The sequence below is a fragment of the Peromyscus eremicus genome, chromosome 4 (assembly GCF_949786415.1).
Source record: "Peromyscus eremicus chromosome 4, PerEre_H2_v1, whole genome shotgun sequence".
Taxonomy (NCBI): Eukaryota; Metazoa; Chordata; class Mammalia; order Rodentia; family Cricetidae; genus Peromyscus; species Peromyscus eremicus.
In genome coordinates, this window is record NC_081419.1 from 35,890,283 (window position 1) to 35,908,037 (window position 17,755).

Genomic DNA, 17,755 nt, shown 5'->3' on the forward strand with positions numbered 1-17,755 from the left:
TGCTATGTGAATACAGTTTTCGTTAGTACTAGTGGGTTATTGAAAATAATCTTGCGAAGTTTAGCATAGAAAAATTAAATTGAAAGATTACAATTAGGTGGGTAGGAAACTCACCCTTTTGGAAGAATCAGTCCTCAACTTCATTGGCTAACTGAACAAACACCTAATGCTGAGACATGCTCATTGACTTATATGTACCATCCCACATTTGTTCTTGATGATGTGTGGTTTCCTTTGTGAGGTCATGAATGACATTATCAGCAAGACCAATAGTGTTACTGCCCTAAGGGAACCAGCCGTCAGACTCACATCCGCTGGATCGTCAAGCTTCTGTCTATATGGGGTAGGCATGTGTAGGTAAATAAAACTAGGACTCTGATTTCTGTCCCAAGTTGATCAAACTAACCCTCTGATGGTGGCAGACTGTCCCAGGGCCCACACGATTTCTCTTGATCAGACAGGCATCCATGGGAACGGTTGTCTCAGCACCTTAAACAGGGTAAGGCTGTGACAATTGGGTGTCTGCCTTTGACTTTTTTTCCCTTTTTTTTTTTTCAAGACAGGGTTTCTCTCTGTAGTTTTGGTGCCTGTCCTGGATCTTGTTCTGTAGACCAGACTGGCCTCAAACTCACAGAGATCTGCCTGCTCTGCCTCCTGAGTGCTGGAATTAGAGGCATGCACCACCACCACCCTGGCATGGTTTTGACTTGTAAAGAAGATAAGGTTCCGCCTAAGGGTAGCTGAATGTTTGACTTCCCTAACGAGCATACACAGGATCTTCCACAGTTTGAGCAAAAGTGCATGGTTATGTAGGCAAAGTGTCAGTGGGGGCAGAGATGGAGACGCAGCTCCACATTGCTTAAAGCAGCCTGCGGACTTCCCTCAGGCTTTTAGGGATCCCGACTCAAGTCAACACAAGATTTGTGGCTTTGGCCAGAAAAGAATTTTAGTCCTAGTCTATGTGAAATAGAGTCAGAGTTGATTGAAACGAGAAAAGTGCTCAGGGCAAGAAGTGCACCCAAGAGCATGGGTGCGAGCTTCTCAAAGAAGAATTAGTTTATTAACAGACATTTTTATGGGTTTTGAAGCACAGAGGTCAAGAGGGAGAGAGAAGCTCAGGGAACAGATGAGAAACATCCAAGTGTGGCTATGGGACCCTCAAGGAAGAGCTGCCCTTAAGTTCTTGTCATTAACCAGATGCACTGTCTTGGTGACAAAGGCTGCTAAGGAACCTGTTTCTCCCCCTCTCCCCTTCCCCCCTCTCCCTCTCCTCTACCTCCCTGTAAGTGAGATAGTAGAGTGACTCCAGAGAGTCCTTGGACAGGATTACAGTCTACAGGTGAAGCCAAAGGCACCCAGCAAGGAAGTTAGAGCATGTCCTTTTACTGGAAGTGGTTTTTGGTGAGATTGCTGGACAATTGCAGAAGGATGCCTTTAAGCAGATGTTGATTGAGCTGAAATCTTGATTCTCTGCTGCTGAGGGGCTTCAGCTATTCCTGGGGGAGGGTCCCTTTCCCTTCCTGTGTCCCCTGGGTCTTTCCTGTCTCTCTAGCTTGCACCAACAAAGATAGTAAAGAAGAGACCTCCAATGTCAGGGTATTGATATTTAATGTATTAATACATTTACTGTTTATATTAATATTTCTCGAGTAAAGAATGTTAATAATAATAAAGTCATGTTGGAATTTTGGAGTTTGCAAGGGAGAAGGGAATAAAAAATGTTAAGAAATGCCAACTTCTATTTTAGTGTTTAATTTATAGTATTCCAAAATGAGTTCTGTAGAATCTAGTTACCGACTCTACTGAGATTCTTTAATTTAGGAGAGTAGAACAGATATTTTACATCCAATATGGAACCCAACATATTTACATTGAATTTGTGTGTGTGTGTGTGTGTGTGTGTGTGTGTGTGTGTGTGTGTGTTCTAAGTTAAAACTACCTTTAAACTTAGCAAGCTCTTGAGTTGCTCCATATCAGTAGAGCGTAAGTGAGCTGTTCAGACAGGTCTGGTCACCACCCCTACTGGAAAATAGGGTAATGGCTTCCTTGTAAGAGGTGGGTGTGCCAGCTGCTTTTGTGAATGGAGGAAAAGGTTTAGGCGGGTCAAATTATTTGCTCTTAAGTTTAAAAAAAATTAAATAAATAAAGATACTTACACAGTGTTAGCCTTTTATGTTTAACAGAATAAAAGTAGACCAGAGGACTTTGGTGCGATTCTTATTTCTTACAATGTTTTTGGCTTCCGAAGAAGTCTGAAAAAATTTTAAATCCTCAAGAGCAGAACTTAAAAAAAAAAAAAATCCAATCAATCCAGTTGTAGAAAACAAAGGAAAAGAAAGGAAGCTTTCACACAACCCAGCCCTTTATTAGCAACTCACTGTGAACACAAAGCTTCTCCTTGACACTGTCCTCATGTCACTGGCTAGAGAAATACCTCTCTTCACCCCCCACCCCCTTCCTTGTCTTTTCCTTCTTTTCTTAACAGCTCCCCCAACAAAAGGAGTTACAGCGGGTTAAGTTATCATTTTGTCAGAGGACCAGGGCCTGGTGCCTGCTGACTGCCTCTCTGTAAAGTGTCTGCTGTCTTTAGTGAGGGACATCTCAGTGCGTTGGCTTTTGACTTCCAGGAGAATTTCATTAAGAAGGGAAAACTCCAGAAAGTTGTCTCAGAGTTTGACTTGAACATTGGTCTAAGGACCTGAAGCAGGCCTGAGGTTTATTGTCCTGTCGAATGACCCAGGACTTCCACCAATTTCCCTTGTGACAAATTCACAAGTACAGCTTGTAGTTTTGTCAAATCCACAATGACATTTCTTTTCACAGCTCTCTTGACTTTATACTGTTTAAATACCCTGAGTTGTCTCTTAATTTGCATTTCTTCCTTTAATTCCTGTCAGCTCTGAATGTAACGTTTACATAATCAATTTCCTTGTCCTGGTTTTTTTGAGTTATTGCTTTTGAATTGTGGGATACCCATTGGCATGTTACTTTAAGATAGTTTCATAATCTTACAATGTCATAGTATTAAGATTGTTATGCAATGACATTAACTTATTTTCTTTTTTTTCTTTGTAGGCTGAGCAATGGCATTTCAAAAGGCAGTGAAAGGGACTGTTCTTGTGGGTGGAGGCGCTCTGGCCACTGTTTTGGGACTCTCTCAGTTTGCTCATTACAGAAGGAAGCAAGTGAGTAAACGCATGGGCTGATGCGGAAGCGTTGACGGCTGTGTGTGCTCGTGGCTGTGTGTAGGAATGACTTAAAATTCCTCCGTTTACAGAGATCCTCAGAGTACTGCCTTATGATGCCCACGAACTTTGAGTACCTCATGTTTTAAAATGGTAATGTCCTCTCAAAAGCCTCTGTTTTGGCCGGGCGGTGGTGGCGCACGCCTTTAATCTCAGCACTTGGGAGGCAGAGGCAGGTGGATCTTTGTGAGTTCGTAGGCCAGCCTGGGCTACAGAGCGAGATCCAGGAAAGGCGCAAAGCTACACAGAGAAACCCTGTCTCAAAAAACCAAAAAAAAAAAAAAGCCTCTGTTTTGGCTCTTTGATTTAAAAAAAAAAAAAAAAGGCTTCATTTATTTGTGCCAGGGTTTGTTCATTTAGACCTTACTTTGTCCAGCTCATTGAGATGCCTGGGTGCTTTCTCGGCTTCTGCCAAGTTTGTCCTATTAGAAGGCAGGAGGCTGGGAAAGGAAGTGGAAAAGCCAAGGCCCAACTCTGTTGTCAGGTTATATATATTTTTTTTTCTTTTTCTTTTCTTTTCTTTTTTTTTGAGACAGGGTTTCACTGTGTAACTCTGGCTGTCCTGGAATTGTGTTGACCTGGCTGGCCTTGAACTCACAGAGATCCCCCAGCCTTTGCCTCTAGAGTGCTGGGATTCAAGGCATGCCCACAATGCCTTTAGATTTCTTAAATGCTAGTTCCTTATGTATGTGACAAGTACGTTATCTCATGTAAGGAGGGTGATTCAGTGTATCCCAGCACAGCAGTGGCATGAATGTGAACACGGGAAGACAGAGTTCAGTTTCCTTTTATTTTTCTCTCTGTACCACAACCATGCCTTCGTACAGTTAAGGTGGAGAGCAGGAAATAATCTCATTGCAGGATTTTGTTCTCTTCGGCCTTGAGATGCTGTGGTTAGTTTTGGCCTTCTGTTTCCTCTTCTCCCAGTCATCCGGGCAGGCAGCCCTGCTTCAGGAGGAGGGTGGGAAAGCTTGGGTGGCAAGGTCTGTTTGCTGTTGCTCTTCTTTTCTGTGGCTCCCTTTAAGACATCAACTTCCCTACTAGTTCCTTTTAGTTCTTTGTGTTAGGAGATGGTAGACCCAGCTATATTGCTTGGAAGTTTCTATCCTGAATGGGAAATACCACCTTAAAAACATGTATTAAGAAGAATTAATGTATTGCTTTACAGTTGCCTTATCCTTACAGTGAATAAGCTCCTCAGATTTTTTTTTTTTTTTTTTTAAAGACAGACAGGGTTTTACTCTGTAAGCCTGGCTGGTCTGGAACTCAGATGGCTCATGCTTGGCTTCATATTCCCGAGCACAGAAATCCCAGCACTCAGAAGGTAGAGGTAGATGAGTCTCTGAAAGTTCAAGGCCAGTCTGATCTACATAGTGAGATCCAGGACAGCCAGGGCTACATAGTGAGATTCTGCCTTGAAAGAAACAGAGAGAGAGAGAGAGAGAGAGAGAGAGAGAGAGAGAGAGAGAGAGAGAGAGAGAGAAAGAGAAAAGAGGAGAGGAAAGAAGAGAAGAGAAGAGAAAGAGAGAGAAAAGAAAGAAAGAAAGAAAGAAGAAAAAGAAAGAAAGAAAGAAAGAAAGAAAGAAAGAAAGAAAGAAAGAAAGAAAGAAAGAAAGAAAGAAAGAAAAATATAAGGAGGCAATAATTACAGGCCTGAGCCACTGTGCCTGCCCGGGCCCCAAAGCTCATTTTCTATGTGTTTCTTCCTAAAGAGGAGAGGTATTAGAGAGCCTCTGTCACCCTGTCTTTTCATTCTGAACCATGGGCACTGGACCCCAGGGCTTCCCAGGGTGTGTGTGTTGACCATATTCACTGTCTTGCTACTGAGTCTCTTGTCTGTTGATTCTGTTTGATACGCTTTCTTTTCAAAAGTTTCCTTGGTTTCTCCAGAGTAAATGTGAAAGATGCTGCTTCTGCGCAGGCTATTTCAGAAGTCTGGGACAGGGGCATTAGGGATTAGATTACATCCCTCATCTTCCCCCACGCTTGTGTTATCTGAACCGAAACTGAGAAATGCCAGTGCCCAAAGGTCATGATATCTAATAGGTGTTGCTAAATTCGTATGTGGCTTATGTCTTTAACCATAGTAAGCATGTTTTACCATGAAGTTTATGACTTAATGTTATCCCTAAATATTAACTATTACATCTTTTGTAAATTTCCTTTTTAAGTAACTGATCTCACAGAGTAAATTTGTAACAGTGCTCCTGAACAGCGAGTCAGGGCTGGATTTTAGGAAATGAAAGCCTAACAAGGGCCTCCTGACTTCTACCACATTTGCTACTTTATCTCCTTAAGTCAGCCACCCTGACTCTCCTAACAGCCCAGTGAAATGGATACCAGCAGTTTGAAGTCATTTATAACTTTAAGTTGACAGGCTCTGTTGAAAACAAAGCAAACCCAAACCAAACCCACCACAGGCATATTCCAGTCAGTCAGTTGCATAGGAAATCTGTTTTTTCAGTGATTCCTGTTCCTTTAAGATACTGCCTTGAGCTTATAGTGGAGAGGGTAGACAAGTGTGCTGTAGCCATCGAGGTCGGTGGGGTGGGTGTGTGTGTGTGTGTGTGTGTGTGTGTGTGAGGGGGGGGGAGAAATAGACTAACTCCCGTAAGAGGAGACAGTTTATTTTAGTGGCTGACATAAAGTGTCCACAGGCCACCTGGAATACACTTCTCTTTTCCCACAAAGTATGTGATACTGGATGTGTCAGGGTGGTGGTGACCGACTTCAAGAATAAAGAAAAAAAAGAATCATCTACTTCCCGAGCCTTGTGAATTGGCTCTTAAGATGTGCTCCATTTTTCCCCATTTTCTGTGTTGTGGGATGTATTGCCTCATTGTACAGGTGTGTTCATCAGCTGATCCCCACTCCCTGCCCTGCCCCCACCCCAGATTTTCTAAGAGGGTTCAAACTGGAATCCTCTAAGTGTAAGACAGGAGGCGGAGCATGCCTTTAATCCCAGCACTTGGGAGGCCGAGGTAGGTGGATCTCTCTGAGTTCCAGGCTAGGTTGGTCTACATAGCCAGTTCCCAGGACAGCCAGGGCTACATAATGAGACCCTGTCTCGGGAAAAAGAATAAGTACATGTTGAAAAACCTCGACATAGTGATACCCTAGGAACTGTTCATATAACTCTAAGTTCAGCTCATTTGGCTGCATCACTGAATTCTGTCTCCCTGGTCCTGGCTTGTGGATGTACCTTTGCTATTCCCAGCACAGAGCTTCTGTCCCAAAGTACAGGCAGAGTGGTGAGTTAAGTACAAATGGGTAAATGCTGAAAAATTGGTCAATGGGACAAGGTTTAGGCTCTGGCCAGTTCACAAAAACCTTTTAAATTAGTTATTCAGTTCAATTATCTTGTATTTGCAAGGGCAAATAGGAGGAAAATGACTATTGAGACTTTAGAAAGCTTATTAAAGAGAAACAATGAAACTGAACAAGATGTGGTTTTCTTCGTCTTTAAGTCGATTGCCTGTCTCAGGAAGTGGCTGGACTGTTATTTCTAGAAGACAGGTGGAGCGTGAGGTGGTAGTAGTGACTGACTTTACAATATGCCCCGCCCCCCTCCATTTCACATCTGTTTGTTTTTGTGTATTTATCCACATGAGTGTGCAAGCATGTGCCATTACACAAATGTAGATATCATAGAACAGCTGGTGGGAGTGAATTTTCTTCTTCCTGGGACTGAACTCAGGTTGTCGGGTTTGGCCTGTGCCAGCTGAGCCATCTCATTGGCGTTCTGGTGTCTCTTATTGCAGATATAGGTTAATACTCATCTTACCTTTGTCATTGATCACAGTCACTCAACTCAAGCGGAAGTTAGGAAATAGCTCACCTACTTTAGCTCAGCTACCTGAGGCCATCAGGACAGTTTTAGAAGTAATGGTGGAATGCTAGTTTCTTCGCAACTTAGGAACAGGACTATGACTTTCAGTAGAAGTGTTCTTTTGGAGCTGGGAGAGCCTAAATCTTCAGTTACTTTGAGGAAAGGAGATGAATGTGGGCTGATTTCTTTTGACTCTGTCTGCCCAAAGGGAAGGGACTTACAGAAAAAGTATCCACAGGCTCGGCCCGCTTCCTTCTTCCATCTACTGCTTTTAGAATAGTCTTTGAGGGGCCTTTTCATTTTCCTCTCTTTCTGTTTCTTCATCTTCCTATTCCCCTATTTTTTAATGTGGAGGATCAAATATGGTAGGCTTATGCTCTACGGAGATGGCTACATCCCTAGTTGCCTACCATTATTTTAAATCATACTGACAGTGTAGTAAGACAGCTGACAGCTCCCCTTAGGCATAAGGGTGGGTCTGTGTGAACCATAAGCTAATCATCACGACCATTCCCCTGATGGGATCATGTAGATGAATTCCTAAACGGTCTTATTAAATGAAAAAAACACGGAGCCAGATAAAGGGGTGAAAACCTGAGAGATCAGGGAAATAGGGAAAGCCACAGCTTAACCTTACCTTACTGACTCTGCAGCTTCCAAATGTGAGTGACTTCCTGTCTACCCATGCCTATGTGCTTTGCTGTTCTATCCTCTGATTTGCTCTCTCTCTGTCCAGCTACATCACTTCCTCTTCCTGCCCAGCTCTGTCACTTCCTGTCTGTTTGTACAGACCTTCAGACCTTCATGGTTAACTAGTGTTGGAATTTAAGGCATGTGCCACCATGCCTGGCTCTGTTCCCAATGTGGCCTTGAATACACAGAGATCCAGACAGATCTCTGCCTGCCAAGTGATAGGATTAAAGGCGTGTGCTACCATTGCCTGATTTCTTTGTTTACCTATAATGGCTGGCCTTTTACTCTGATCTCCAGGCAAGCTTTATTTACTAAAGCACAAATAAAATATTACCACAGGATCATCTCTCCAACTAAGAGAGCATGCATAAAGTATGTGGACTCACTCCTCATTGGTTCAACCTGCTGTGTGCTCAAAACGACCATTCTCAGTAAAGATGACCTCAATCTCCTTGTAGTTCTCACTAGAAGTCCCTTCAAAAACCATGGGCAGGGGCTGGAGAGATGGCTCAGTGGTTAAAAGCACTTGCTGCTCTTCTAGAGAACCTGCTTTCGATTCCCAGCATCTGTGTCAGATGTATGACCACTGTATGTAACTCTGGCTCCACAGGATCTGATACCTCTGGCCTCTGCAGGTACCCGCTCTCATGAGCATATATCCACATGCAAGATGCACGCATACACATAACTAATACTACTACTAATAGAAGACCACTGGGCAGAGCAGTATATCCTCCCTTCCCTACTTTTCAATACCGAATATCTATCCAGGGTCTCGCACATGCTAGGCAGGCACTCTCTCACTGAGCTGTACCCTCAGCCTCTATTATATTTTCCATTTTGAAATATTTTCTCATTAAATTGCTTAAGCAGACCTTGAATGTGCTATATCTTCCTCAGCTGCTGGTAGTATCCACCCGGCTGAACTCCATTTAAAATCTGCCTTTCTTCTCTCTTTCTTTTTTAAATTTAATCTTTGTTGTTGTTGTTGTTGGTGTGCTTGGGATTACTATCAGAGCCTCACACATGCTAGACCAGCATTCCACCTCTACGTTTAGTTAGTGTGTAATTGTTGGGAACAAGTTGATGGTGATTCATTATTTAGTACAAGTGGGCTTAATGATAAACTTGTAGTTGGAAGGGCCTTAGATGCCATTCTTACCCAGTCCAACAGTGGAGACAAAGGAAGTGGCCTCCTGTGGAAGAGCCTCCACTTTCTAAATCCTAAGCAGCTCACAGAGTGGAGTGGCTTTAAGGGGAAATTGAGTGCAGGAAAGAGAGAGAGCCGTGAAGCATTTCCAGAGTAGGTTTATGAAGAACAGGAGTGGACAGTATTAGACTCAGGACTGCAGGAGCATTCCCTAGGTAGCTAGGAAGAATGGAGGTGGCCATGGAGAAAGGAGCAGAATAGGCTGAACTAGGAGAATGTAATCCAGGACTACTGTAGCCTCTTTTCATGTTCGGACAAAGGCATTTTTTTTTTTCCCCGTAAAAAATAATTAACTCATCATTGATTCCACACCCATTAAGGTACTAACTGGAAAAACTGATGTGACGATGTGGTCTTCTCTCTAACCAACCTGTGGTTGATGTAACAGCTCTGTTTAGTTGTGAGGGGCCCTTCTTGGGTAACGTGGTACATTTGTTCTTTCCATTACCCACTCTGGAGTCAGAGTGGGCTTTGTGAGCTCACTCTTAGGTGAAATTGATTGATGATTCTTTCTTTCTTCCTCCACTCCCAGATCAAACATAAAGCAGGGGTTAGGCTTTGGGAATGAAGGGTCTGTGTAGCTTGGAGTGGTCTTACAAGGATCAGGGGATGGAGATTCTGCTGATGAGTCTTCTGCTGAAGCATGTGCTCTGTCGAGTAATTCCTGCAGCCTGCATTCAGCACCCTCCACCCCCACTGCGTCTGTTTTCAGCAGCTTAGGGATTGTAGACAGTTTTCCTGAATTTTGACCTCGTTTTTTCCTCCCTGTAACAATGAATATAGCAGTAGTTTATTCCTTACAGGACTGGAGAGCAAAGGGATGCATGGGTAATTAAAGCCCACAAGAATGTTAACAGCACCGTTTCAATGTATATTTCAGTCTTTCCCTTTCACTGTGCTATTTGTAAAGTTGTAAGAAAGCAGTGCTTTCTTCCTGGTAGAATGGACACAAAGGTTTTTTTTTTTCAGTAGCAGAAGACAAGATTGGAGAGAACCCAAAAAAAAAAAAAAAACCCACAAAAAACAGAATGATCAACTCTAGTCAAAATAAGTGTTTTATTTTTTTCCTTGTGAAACTGGGTCTCACTTTGTAACTCTGTAGCCCAGTCTGGTCTGGAACATGTAATTCTCGTGCCCCAGCCTCCTCAGCACTGGATTTACAGGGCAGAGCAATACCAACACTGGTAGTAGCTTCATGTGTTCATTTGCCTTTCAAGTGCAGCAGGGTTTTGGTGAACTTGTTGGAATGTGCAAGGTATGAATGTTTTGAGACTTTGATTTTTCATAAAATAAGGGTAAGGATTCCTCCCAGGCTTCCCCTCCAAACTCTCATTCAATCTGGCTGAAGAGGCCATTGGTGCGGCACACAGTAGGTCTTCAGATTCACATGCAGCCTTTTCTCCTTCTCGAGATATTAGATGCTTACATTTGGACCACACTGGAATACCGGCCGGGCGGTGGTGGCACACACCTTTACTTGCAGAACTTGGGAGGTAGAGGCAGGTGGATGGATGTCTGTGAGTTCGAGGCCAACTTGGTCTACAGAGTGAATTCTGGGACAGCTAGTGCTACACAGAGAAATCCTGTCTTGAAAAAAGAAAAGAAAAAAGATGGAATACCAAGCTTCTTAAAGATAATTGCTTTGGTTTACATAGTTTTGCCTATGTTAATGATAGAGAAGTGAGTGAAGATAGAAACACTAGATGGATTTCTGACGACATTTAAATTAAAAAGCTGCTCCTAATTGCTGTTCTGTAGCAAGCATCTTTGAATATCATTCTGCTTTTTAAGCACACTAAACATCATTAAGAATTTAACTTCAGGGGCTGGAGAGGTTGCTCAGTGGTTAGAGCACAGGCTGTTCTTCCAGAGGACCCAGGTTTGATTGCCAGCACCCACATGGTGGCTCACTGCCACCTAAAGCTCCATCTCCTGGCGATCTGATGCCCTCACACAGAGATATGCACATTTAAAAAAAAAAAAAGAAAGGAATTTAACTTCAGTGGGAGAAGCTTCCTAATCTGAGGGTATTTGGAGTTCGAATCAACCAGAATGTTTGTTCATGAGCCGCATTTGTTTATTTGCCAGATGGCCTTGAACTTGTGACCACACTTGTCTGTTCTCTCCAGGTAAACAATTTTCCTCTTACAGAGGAGTTTTTCATAGATTTGCAAGCAGCCTTTCTCTTTAGAAGTCTTACTAACAAATTTTCTAAGTTGGGGATAATCGGTAGATGCCAGAAGATCAGATGTTCAAAGCCAGCCAATGCTTACACCATAGGAGGCTAGCCGAGGCTATGGGAGACGACATCTCCAAAAGGAGGCTAGCCGAGGCTGTGTGAGACCACACCTGCAAACAACATCAACAACAAAACCCTAGACAACAGCAAAAAAAAAACCAAAAACCAAAAAACAAAAACTTAAAAACTCAACAAATAACTCAAGTTTTCCTATTCTGTTATTTTCTTTGAGCTTAACTGAAGTGTTATATCCCTTGAGCAATATCTACACCACCTCCCTGTGTGACAGTGCAGGGTCCTGTTAGCCAGTGTTCTTGGTTTCTGTGTGTTTCACTATTTTAGATTCAGCATCTGAGATCATGTAGGCTTATGTTATCTTATCACCTTATGATAATACCCAACAGGTGACTCAAGGCTGTCACATAGGGGTTTCCTTTCTTTTTAAGCAGAATTCCATGATGTGTATATCTTAAATTTTTCTACAAAGGATGAGGTCTCATAAACTAGGGAAAGATTCAGAATTATGGATTGTATACAAAGTAGGTAAGTTGAATATTGGCTTGCCATACAGATCTTAATTATATTTTTTAAATATTTATTTTATGTGTGAGTGTTTTCCCTGTACTACACACATGCTTGGTGCTCACAAAGGCCAGAAGAGGGAGCTGGATCCCCCAGAACTGGAGTTATATAGATGGTTGTAAGTAGCCATGTGGGTGCTGGGAACGAAATCCATGTCCTCTGCAAGAGCAACAAGTGCTCTTAATTGCTGAATCATTTCTCCTGCCCCCTTACAGTTGTGTGTTAATCCCGGAAGTGAATTGCTGGAATATGCAAGCCAATCACTCTAGCAAGCAAGCCCCAAAACTCATGCTTATAGCAAACGTACTGTCCTTACCATTCAGTGTGGGAAGGTGAGGGACCCATTTTTTCCTGTGGTTCAGGAACTTGTTACGTGTAGGGCTTTGCTGCCTACAATCCCATTTCTCTGGAAGAAGAGAATCATGTTGTTGAGCACCCAGCCACTACATGTATCCTGAATGTCGTTTTTAATCTAGCTGACTAATGAGCTGTTTCTTGTGATGAGGTGTTTTTTTTTTTTTTTTGTTTTGTTTTGTTTTGTTTTTTGTTTTTTGTTTTTCGAGACAGGCTTTCTCTGTGAGGCTTTGCGCCTTTCCTGGATCTCGCTCTGTAGACCAGGCTGGCCTTGAACTCACAGAGATCCGCCTGCCTCTGCCTCCCAAGTGCCGCCCGGCGTGATGAGAGTTTTATTGTTAGGGCTTATACCAAAGGCATTCATCAGTCATTTGCTTCTCTTATTTAGAACCCTGTGCATAGATTCCTGGAAAGGCTGTTTTTCTCCTAGAAATACAACCAAGTGTGTTGGGAATGTGCCTGGTATCTAAAGCTTGATGAGGATTCGGAATACTCTGTATTTTAGATAAGGCCAGTTGAAACTATTCTTAACCGCTCTGTATGGTTAACTGTTTCTTATGAGACACGCTTCATCAAAGCCCTGAAATTATGCAGGCAGAGCTGGGAATGTTCTCTGAAGAGCAACCTATCAGCTTCTCTCTAATTCTGGTTTTTATTTAACACTTAGCCCTCAAAGTGAGGCCACGGCGGCAGCAACTTGTGGTTCTAACTCACGTCGGGCCTTCGAGGAGTCTGGGATGCTATTTTGTCGTTGGCATACAGAATCAGCGAGGTTAACTGTACTTCTGTAGGTCACCCCGTGAGTCAACGGCTGAGCTAGGATTAGCGCTGACAGCTGGTGAGCTGCTAGGCTGTTGCTAACGGAGCAGCATTGACATTCACTTTGATTTGACTTTGCATTTCATTTTCAACTATTTATTCATTTGAAGGCCTTTTAAAGAAACTTTTTAGGGATATTGTGGGACGGAGGAAACTTTCTATAAATGCCCCGGGAGAGCCCTCTTGCTTCTGTCTCCTTCTTTCCCATCCTCCCAGCTTGATAGTTTCATATTTGTGTTTGGAAAGCTTTCTCTAGGTGGTTTTTTTTTCTTTCTTTTCTTTTCTTTCCTACATTTAGAAAACAAGATACTTTTAAGGTTGGTAGTCCCAATTTTACCTTATTTTGTAATCTGAGATTTTTCAACAAAAACTTATGAGGTCTAATTGTATCGTAGCATGCATGTATATATGAGAGGCGCTTCTACACATTTTACATGTATTTGCTGAATTAGCCGCAGAGATGGAAAGTGTGCATCTCAAGTTTGAGCATGAACTATTTCGAGCATAAGGTTCAAATGTAGTAGGCTGGTCCCTTGACTCAATGGGTCAGTACAGTACTCATCTGAGAGGGATGTGGGACCTGTGAGTCCTGTTTCAGTTCTAGGTTAATGCCTTATGGAGAGTTTTAAGGCCAAGTGCTGCTTTGTAGACTCCTGAGTCTTCTCTGTGACTGCACAGTATGGCTGGCTGCAGGCTATGCAGGTGAGCTAGGATTTCTAGAGTTCATTAATTGCATTAAAAGTTTTGCACTGTAGAAGGTGTGTTGTGGTGCTCACTTTCTTTTTTTTTTTGGTTTTTCGAGACAGGGTTTCTCTGTGTAGCTTTGTGCCTTTCCTGGAACTCACTCTGTAGCTCAGGCTGGCCTCGAACTCACAGAGATCTACCTGCCTCTGCCTCCCGAGTGCTGGGATTAAAGGCGTGCGCCACCACTGCCCGGCATGGTGCTCACTTTCAATCCCAGCACTTGGGAGGCATAGGCAGGCAGATCTCAGAGTTTGAGGCCAGCCTTGTCTACTTAGTGAGTTTCAGGATAGCCAGAGGCATGCAATAGAGAGACCCTGTCTCAAAACAAAAGCAAACAAACATAAAACAACAAAACCTTAAACAAACAAACAAAAAGTTCTGCATTCCTTTTAACAAGGTGTTTGGCTGATCTAGGGAGCAAAGATAACTTAGCAGAGCTGAGGATATTCAATCTGGAATCCAACAAATCTGGTTCTAAGTCTCTTAATTACATGCTCAAGGAATAAATTTAGTTTCTCCTCAGGTCAAAGAATACCTTCTGGGACTGGGGGTGTAGTTCTGTGGTAGAGAGCTTTTCTAACATGCTTGAAGCCCTGAGTTCAATTTCCATGACCACATTTTGTTTGTTTGCATTTTTTCTTTCTTTCCTTCCTTCCTCTCTCCCTCCCACCCTCCCTCCCTCCCTCTTTCTCTTTCTTTCTTTCTTTTTCTTTTTCTTTCTTTTTTTGAGACAGTTTCTCTGTGTAATAGCCTTGGCTGTCCTGGAACTCGCTCTGTAGACCAAGTTTGCCTAGAACTCACAGGGATCCACCTGACTCTGCCTCTCCAGTGCTGGGATTAAAAAGTGTGTGCTACCATGCCCAGCTTACATTTAAGAAAAGAAGAAGAAAAAAGAAAAGAAAGGAGGAAACAAAAAGAACTATGTAAAAGGATGCCTCCTTTATGAGATGCTATTTGGGGGCTGGGGTAGCCTAGCAGCTGCTGGACAACCAAGAGTTATTTATGTATCTCTTTTTCTTTTCCTTTCTGTCGTCCTCAACCCCATATTTGCTCTCTAGGCCCTCTGCGTCCCTTTTAGAAAAGTATCTATTTTATGTGCATATGTGAGCACCCGCACACATATGTGTATGTGTACCCTGTGCATCCCTGGTACTTGAGGAGGGCAGGGGGAGGAGATCAGATCCCCTGGAACTGGACTGGCAAGGCGGTGTGGAGCAGCCATGTAGGTGCTGGGAATCCAGGTCCTCTGCAAGAGCAGCCCATGCTCTTCACCACTGAACAAGCCTTTAGGCTTCTAGATACTCTGATTCCAAGCAAAGTAGTATATTTGGGGAGCAATGTCACTCTGAGACCTCCAAACATTTATTACATTGTTTATTTAAAACTATTTATTTGGGGCTAGTGAGATGGCTTCGTAGGTAAACAATCTTTCTGATGACGTGAGGTCAGTCTCAGGAACCCATAGAGGAAGGAGAGAATGACTCTTAAAGATGTCCTCCAGCCTCCACTTGCATGATACGGCATGTACACACGTGCACACATACTAATAACAATAATAAATTCAATTAAGATGAAGGAAATAGATTAAATATTTATTGAAAGCCAATAGGCGGCATGCTCAAAACCTTAGCTCGTCTGGCCACTTCTGGTGTTTATTTATTTCAGTCAGAGCCAACACTTTTCCCATTTTCCAGCAATTTCTCTTGACTCTAACATTCCATTGCTAAAATTATACTATGGGAGAAAGTGATAGCTGTAGGGAGAATAGATTTGCAGGAGACTCTTCTCCCTCCCCCTCTAAAGTTTAGTAATTGACTGTTTGGGTATATTCTGATTGCACAGGGCTCCGTGCATATCTTAAAAGGAATCACGGCCGCTGATGGGTTCTATAGCACCTTCAGGATGCACGAGAGGTCCATTCTCAGTGCCCAGAAAGAGGGCGTATTCGTTAAGATAGTTTGACAGAAGCAACTTAAGGGAGGAAGAATTCACTTCAGCTCCCTGTCGGTTATGATGGGAAGCGGGTGTTGGCTAAAGCAGCCAGCTCCTGATTCCTGGTGGTGGGAGCTAACAGCAGCTTCTGGTCCGTGAGCCACTTCCATCAACCAAGACCCACAGAACCAACCAGCATCACCAGCTGGGATCCACATGTTCAAACACATGGGCCTCTGGGGACATGGAACATTTAAAGTATAGCAATGGACTTGTCTGATTCTCTGTGAAAATGAGAGTTACCTTATATCAACTGGCTATAGAGCAAGCAAGAAGCCCTCGTGAATGCAAATCTGTTTACACAGAAACATGTGACTCACTGTCATGGAAATACGAGAAAGCCCGTCAATTTAGTCACGAGAGGACCCAGGAGGTGAAGATCATTCAGACGTCTGAAGATAAACCAAATGAGGATGGCTGTCACTTTTTGCCTCCAGGAACACACAGACGTTAGTCTTTTTCAGTGGTAACAAAACAGGAAGCAATTTCTCTTCAGTCTAACTGACTCCATTGATTGAATGGCATAATAGGGGCGAGTGAGAGTGAGTGATTGTTGCAGTCTAAAGTGATTTGCATGAAACCTACTTTATACTCCAATTATTACTATACATGATTACAGGACAACCTGGCTGTTAATTGCCTGTGGTCTTTAAATATGCACTTCTTTCAGAAATAGACACTAATTATTAGATCTTGTTTTCGGTCTCACCTGAAGTTGCAAATGTCTAGGATTTTTTTTTTTTTAAATTTGCAAGTCTAATAGTGCTCAGACATAGTAAAACTGATCTCATTCGAAATCCTATTCAAGAGAAATGCTCTTTTGGTAACTTCAGATCGTGAACTTGACTTGCAATTCTATGTAGATGTAAGTCTCTCTTTGTTTTAAAAGGAGATATTTTATTTGTAGTTGTGTGTCTGTATATGTCTATGTGCACCAAAAATGCAGGTTCCCTCAGAAGCCAGAGTCAGACAGATTCCCCTGGAGCTGGAATTACATGGAGGTTTGAGCTACCTAATGTTTATGCTGAGAACCAAACTTGGGTCCTCTGCAAGATCAGTATGTGCTTTTAACTACTGGAGAAAGCATTTTCTCTAAGCCCCATGCAAGTCTCTGTCACATGCTGGAAGAATTTATTTTTCTTTGTAGTACTAGGTATTGAACCTAGGATGTTACAGGTGCTAGCCAAGACCTTTACCACTGAGTTACAGCCCCAACTCACTTTTTAAGACAGGATCTCATTAAGCTGCCCATGGTGGCCTTGAACTTTCTGTCCTTCTGCTTTCCTAGTAGGTGGGACTACAGGCCTCTGGTTTCAGTGGTGAGGTTAGGTAGCTGATCCTGAAACTTGTAGTGCTGGGTTTGTTCTGAGTTTAGGCCTAGGGCAGCGAATCCCATGCCTTCAGTGGACAGGCTGGTAAAATGAAGTGTGAGAGCAATGAGTGAGTGTCCTGGAGCTTACAAGTCCTGCCCTACCTACAGGCCACAGCCGCTAGTACTCAGGGTTCCTTAATCTCAGTTAGGAATCTTGAGATTTATGAGACACTGAGCCATGTTTAAAGTTGGATATGTAAGGCAGATTTTAAGGGAGTAGTGTGACAGGAAAGAGCAGACGTATATATTCTCAACTTAACACATGCTGCTCCTGCTTCCCTTCCCGTTTCACCCGGCTGATGCCCACTACTCCTGACTTGATCGCGCTGGCCTCTCTAGGGAAGCTTGGCCAGGATGGATGAGATGCCTTCTGTTACTGGCCCTTCCTTCCTTCCTTCCTTCCTTCCTTCCCTCCCTCCCTCCCTCCCTCCCTCCCTCCCTTCCTTCCTTCCTTCCTTCCTTCCTCCTCTCCCTCCCTCCATCCCAACCCCCCTCCCTCCTTCCTTCCTTCTTTACTTCCTAGCTAAGCTGGCCCTTAACACTTTGTGTAGCTGAGTATGACCTTGAACTTCAGATTCTCTTGCCTCTAGCAGTTGTTAGGATTACAGGCATGTACTACCTGACTTGTTTGATGTACTATTGTGGATTGAATCCTATACCCAAGGCTTTTGTGCAT

General features: G+C 43.1%; 1 protein-coding gene across 4 annotated transcripts in view; it reads left to right on the top strand.

Annotated features, from left to right (window-relative positions):
- Gpd2 (glycerol-3-phosphate dehydrogenase 2) overlaps positions 1-17,755 on the top strand; it is a 142,754-nt gene that overhangs the window by 34,727 nt on the left and 90,272 nt on the right. Inside the window, exons 1-2 of one of the 4 annotated variants that reach the window (XM_059260479.1) lie at positions 250-343; positions 3,076-3,185. In XM_059260479.1, coding sequence (XP_059116462.1) covers positions 3,084-3,185 — 102 coding nt within the window. In that variant the 5' untranslated portion in view covers positions 250-343; positions 3,076-3,083. Of the gene's footprint in view, positions 1-249; positions 358-3,075; positions 3,186-17,755 lie in introns of those variants that run through there. The other 3 variants (XM_059260480.1, XM_059260481.1, XM_059260482.1) reach the window with 3 other exon arrangements.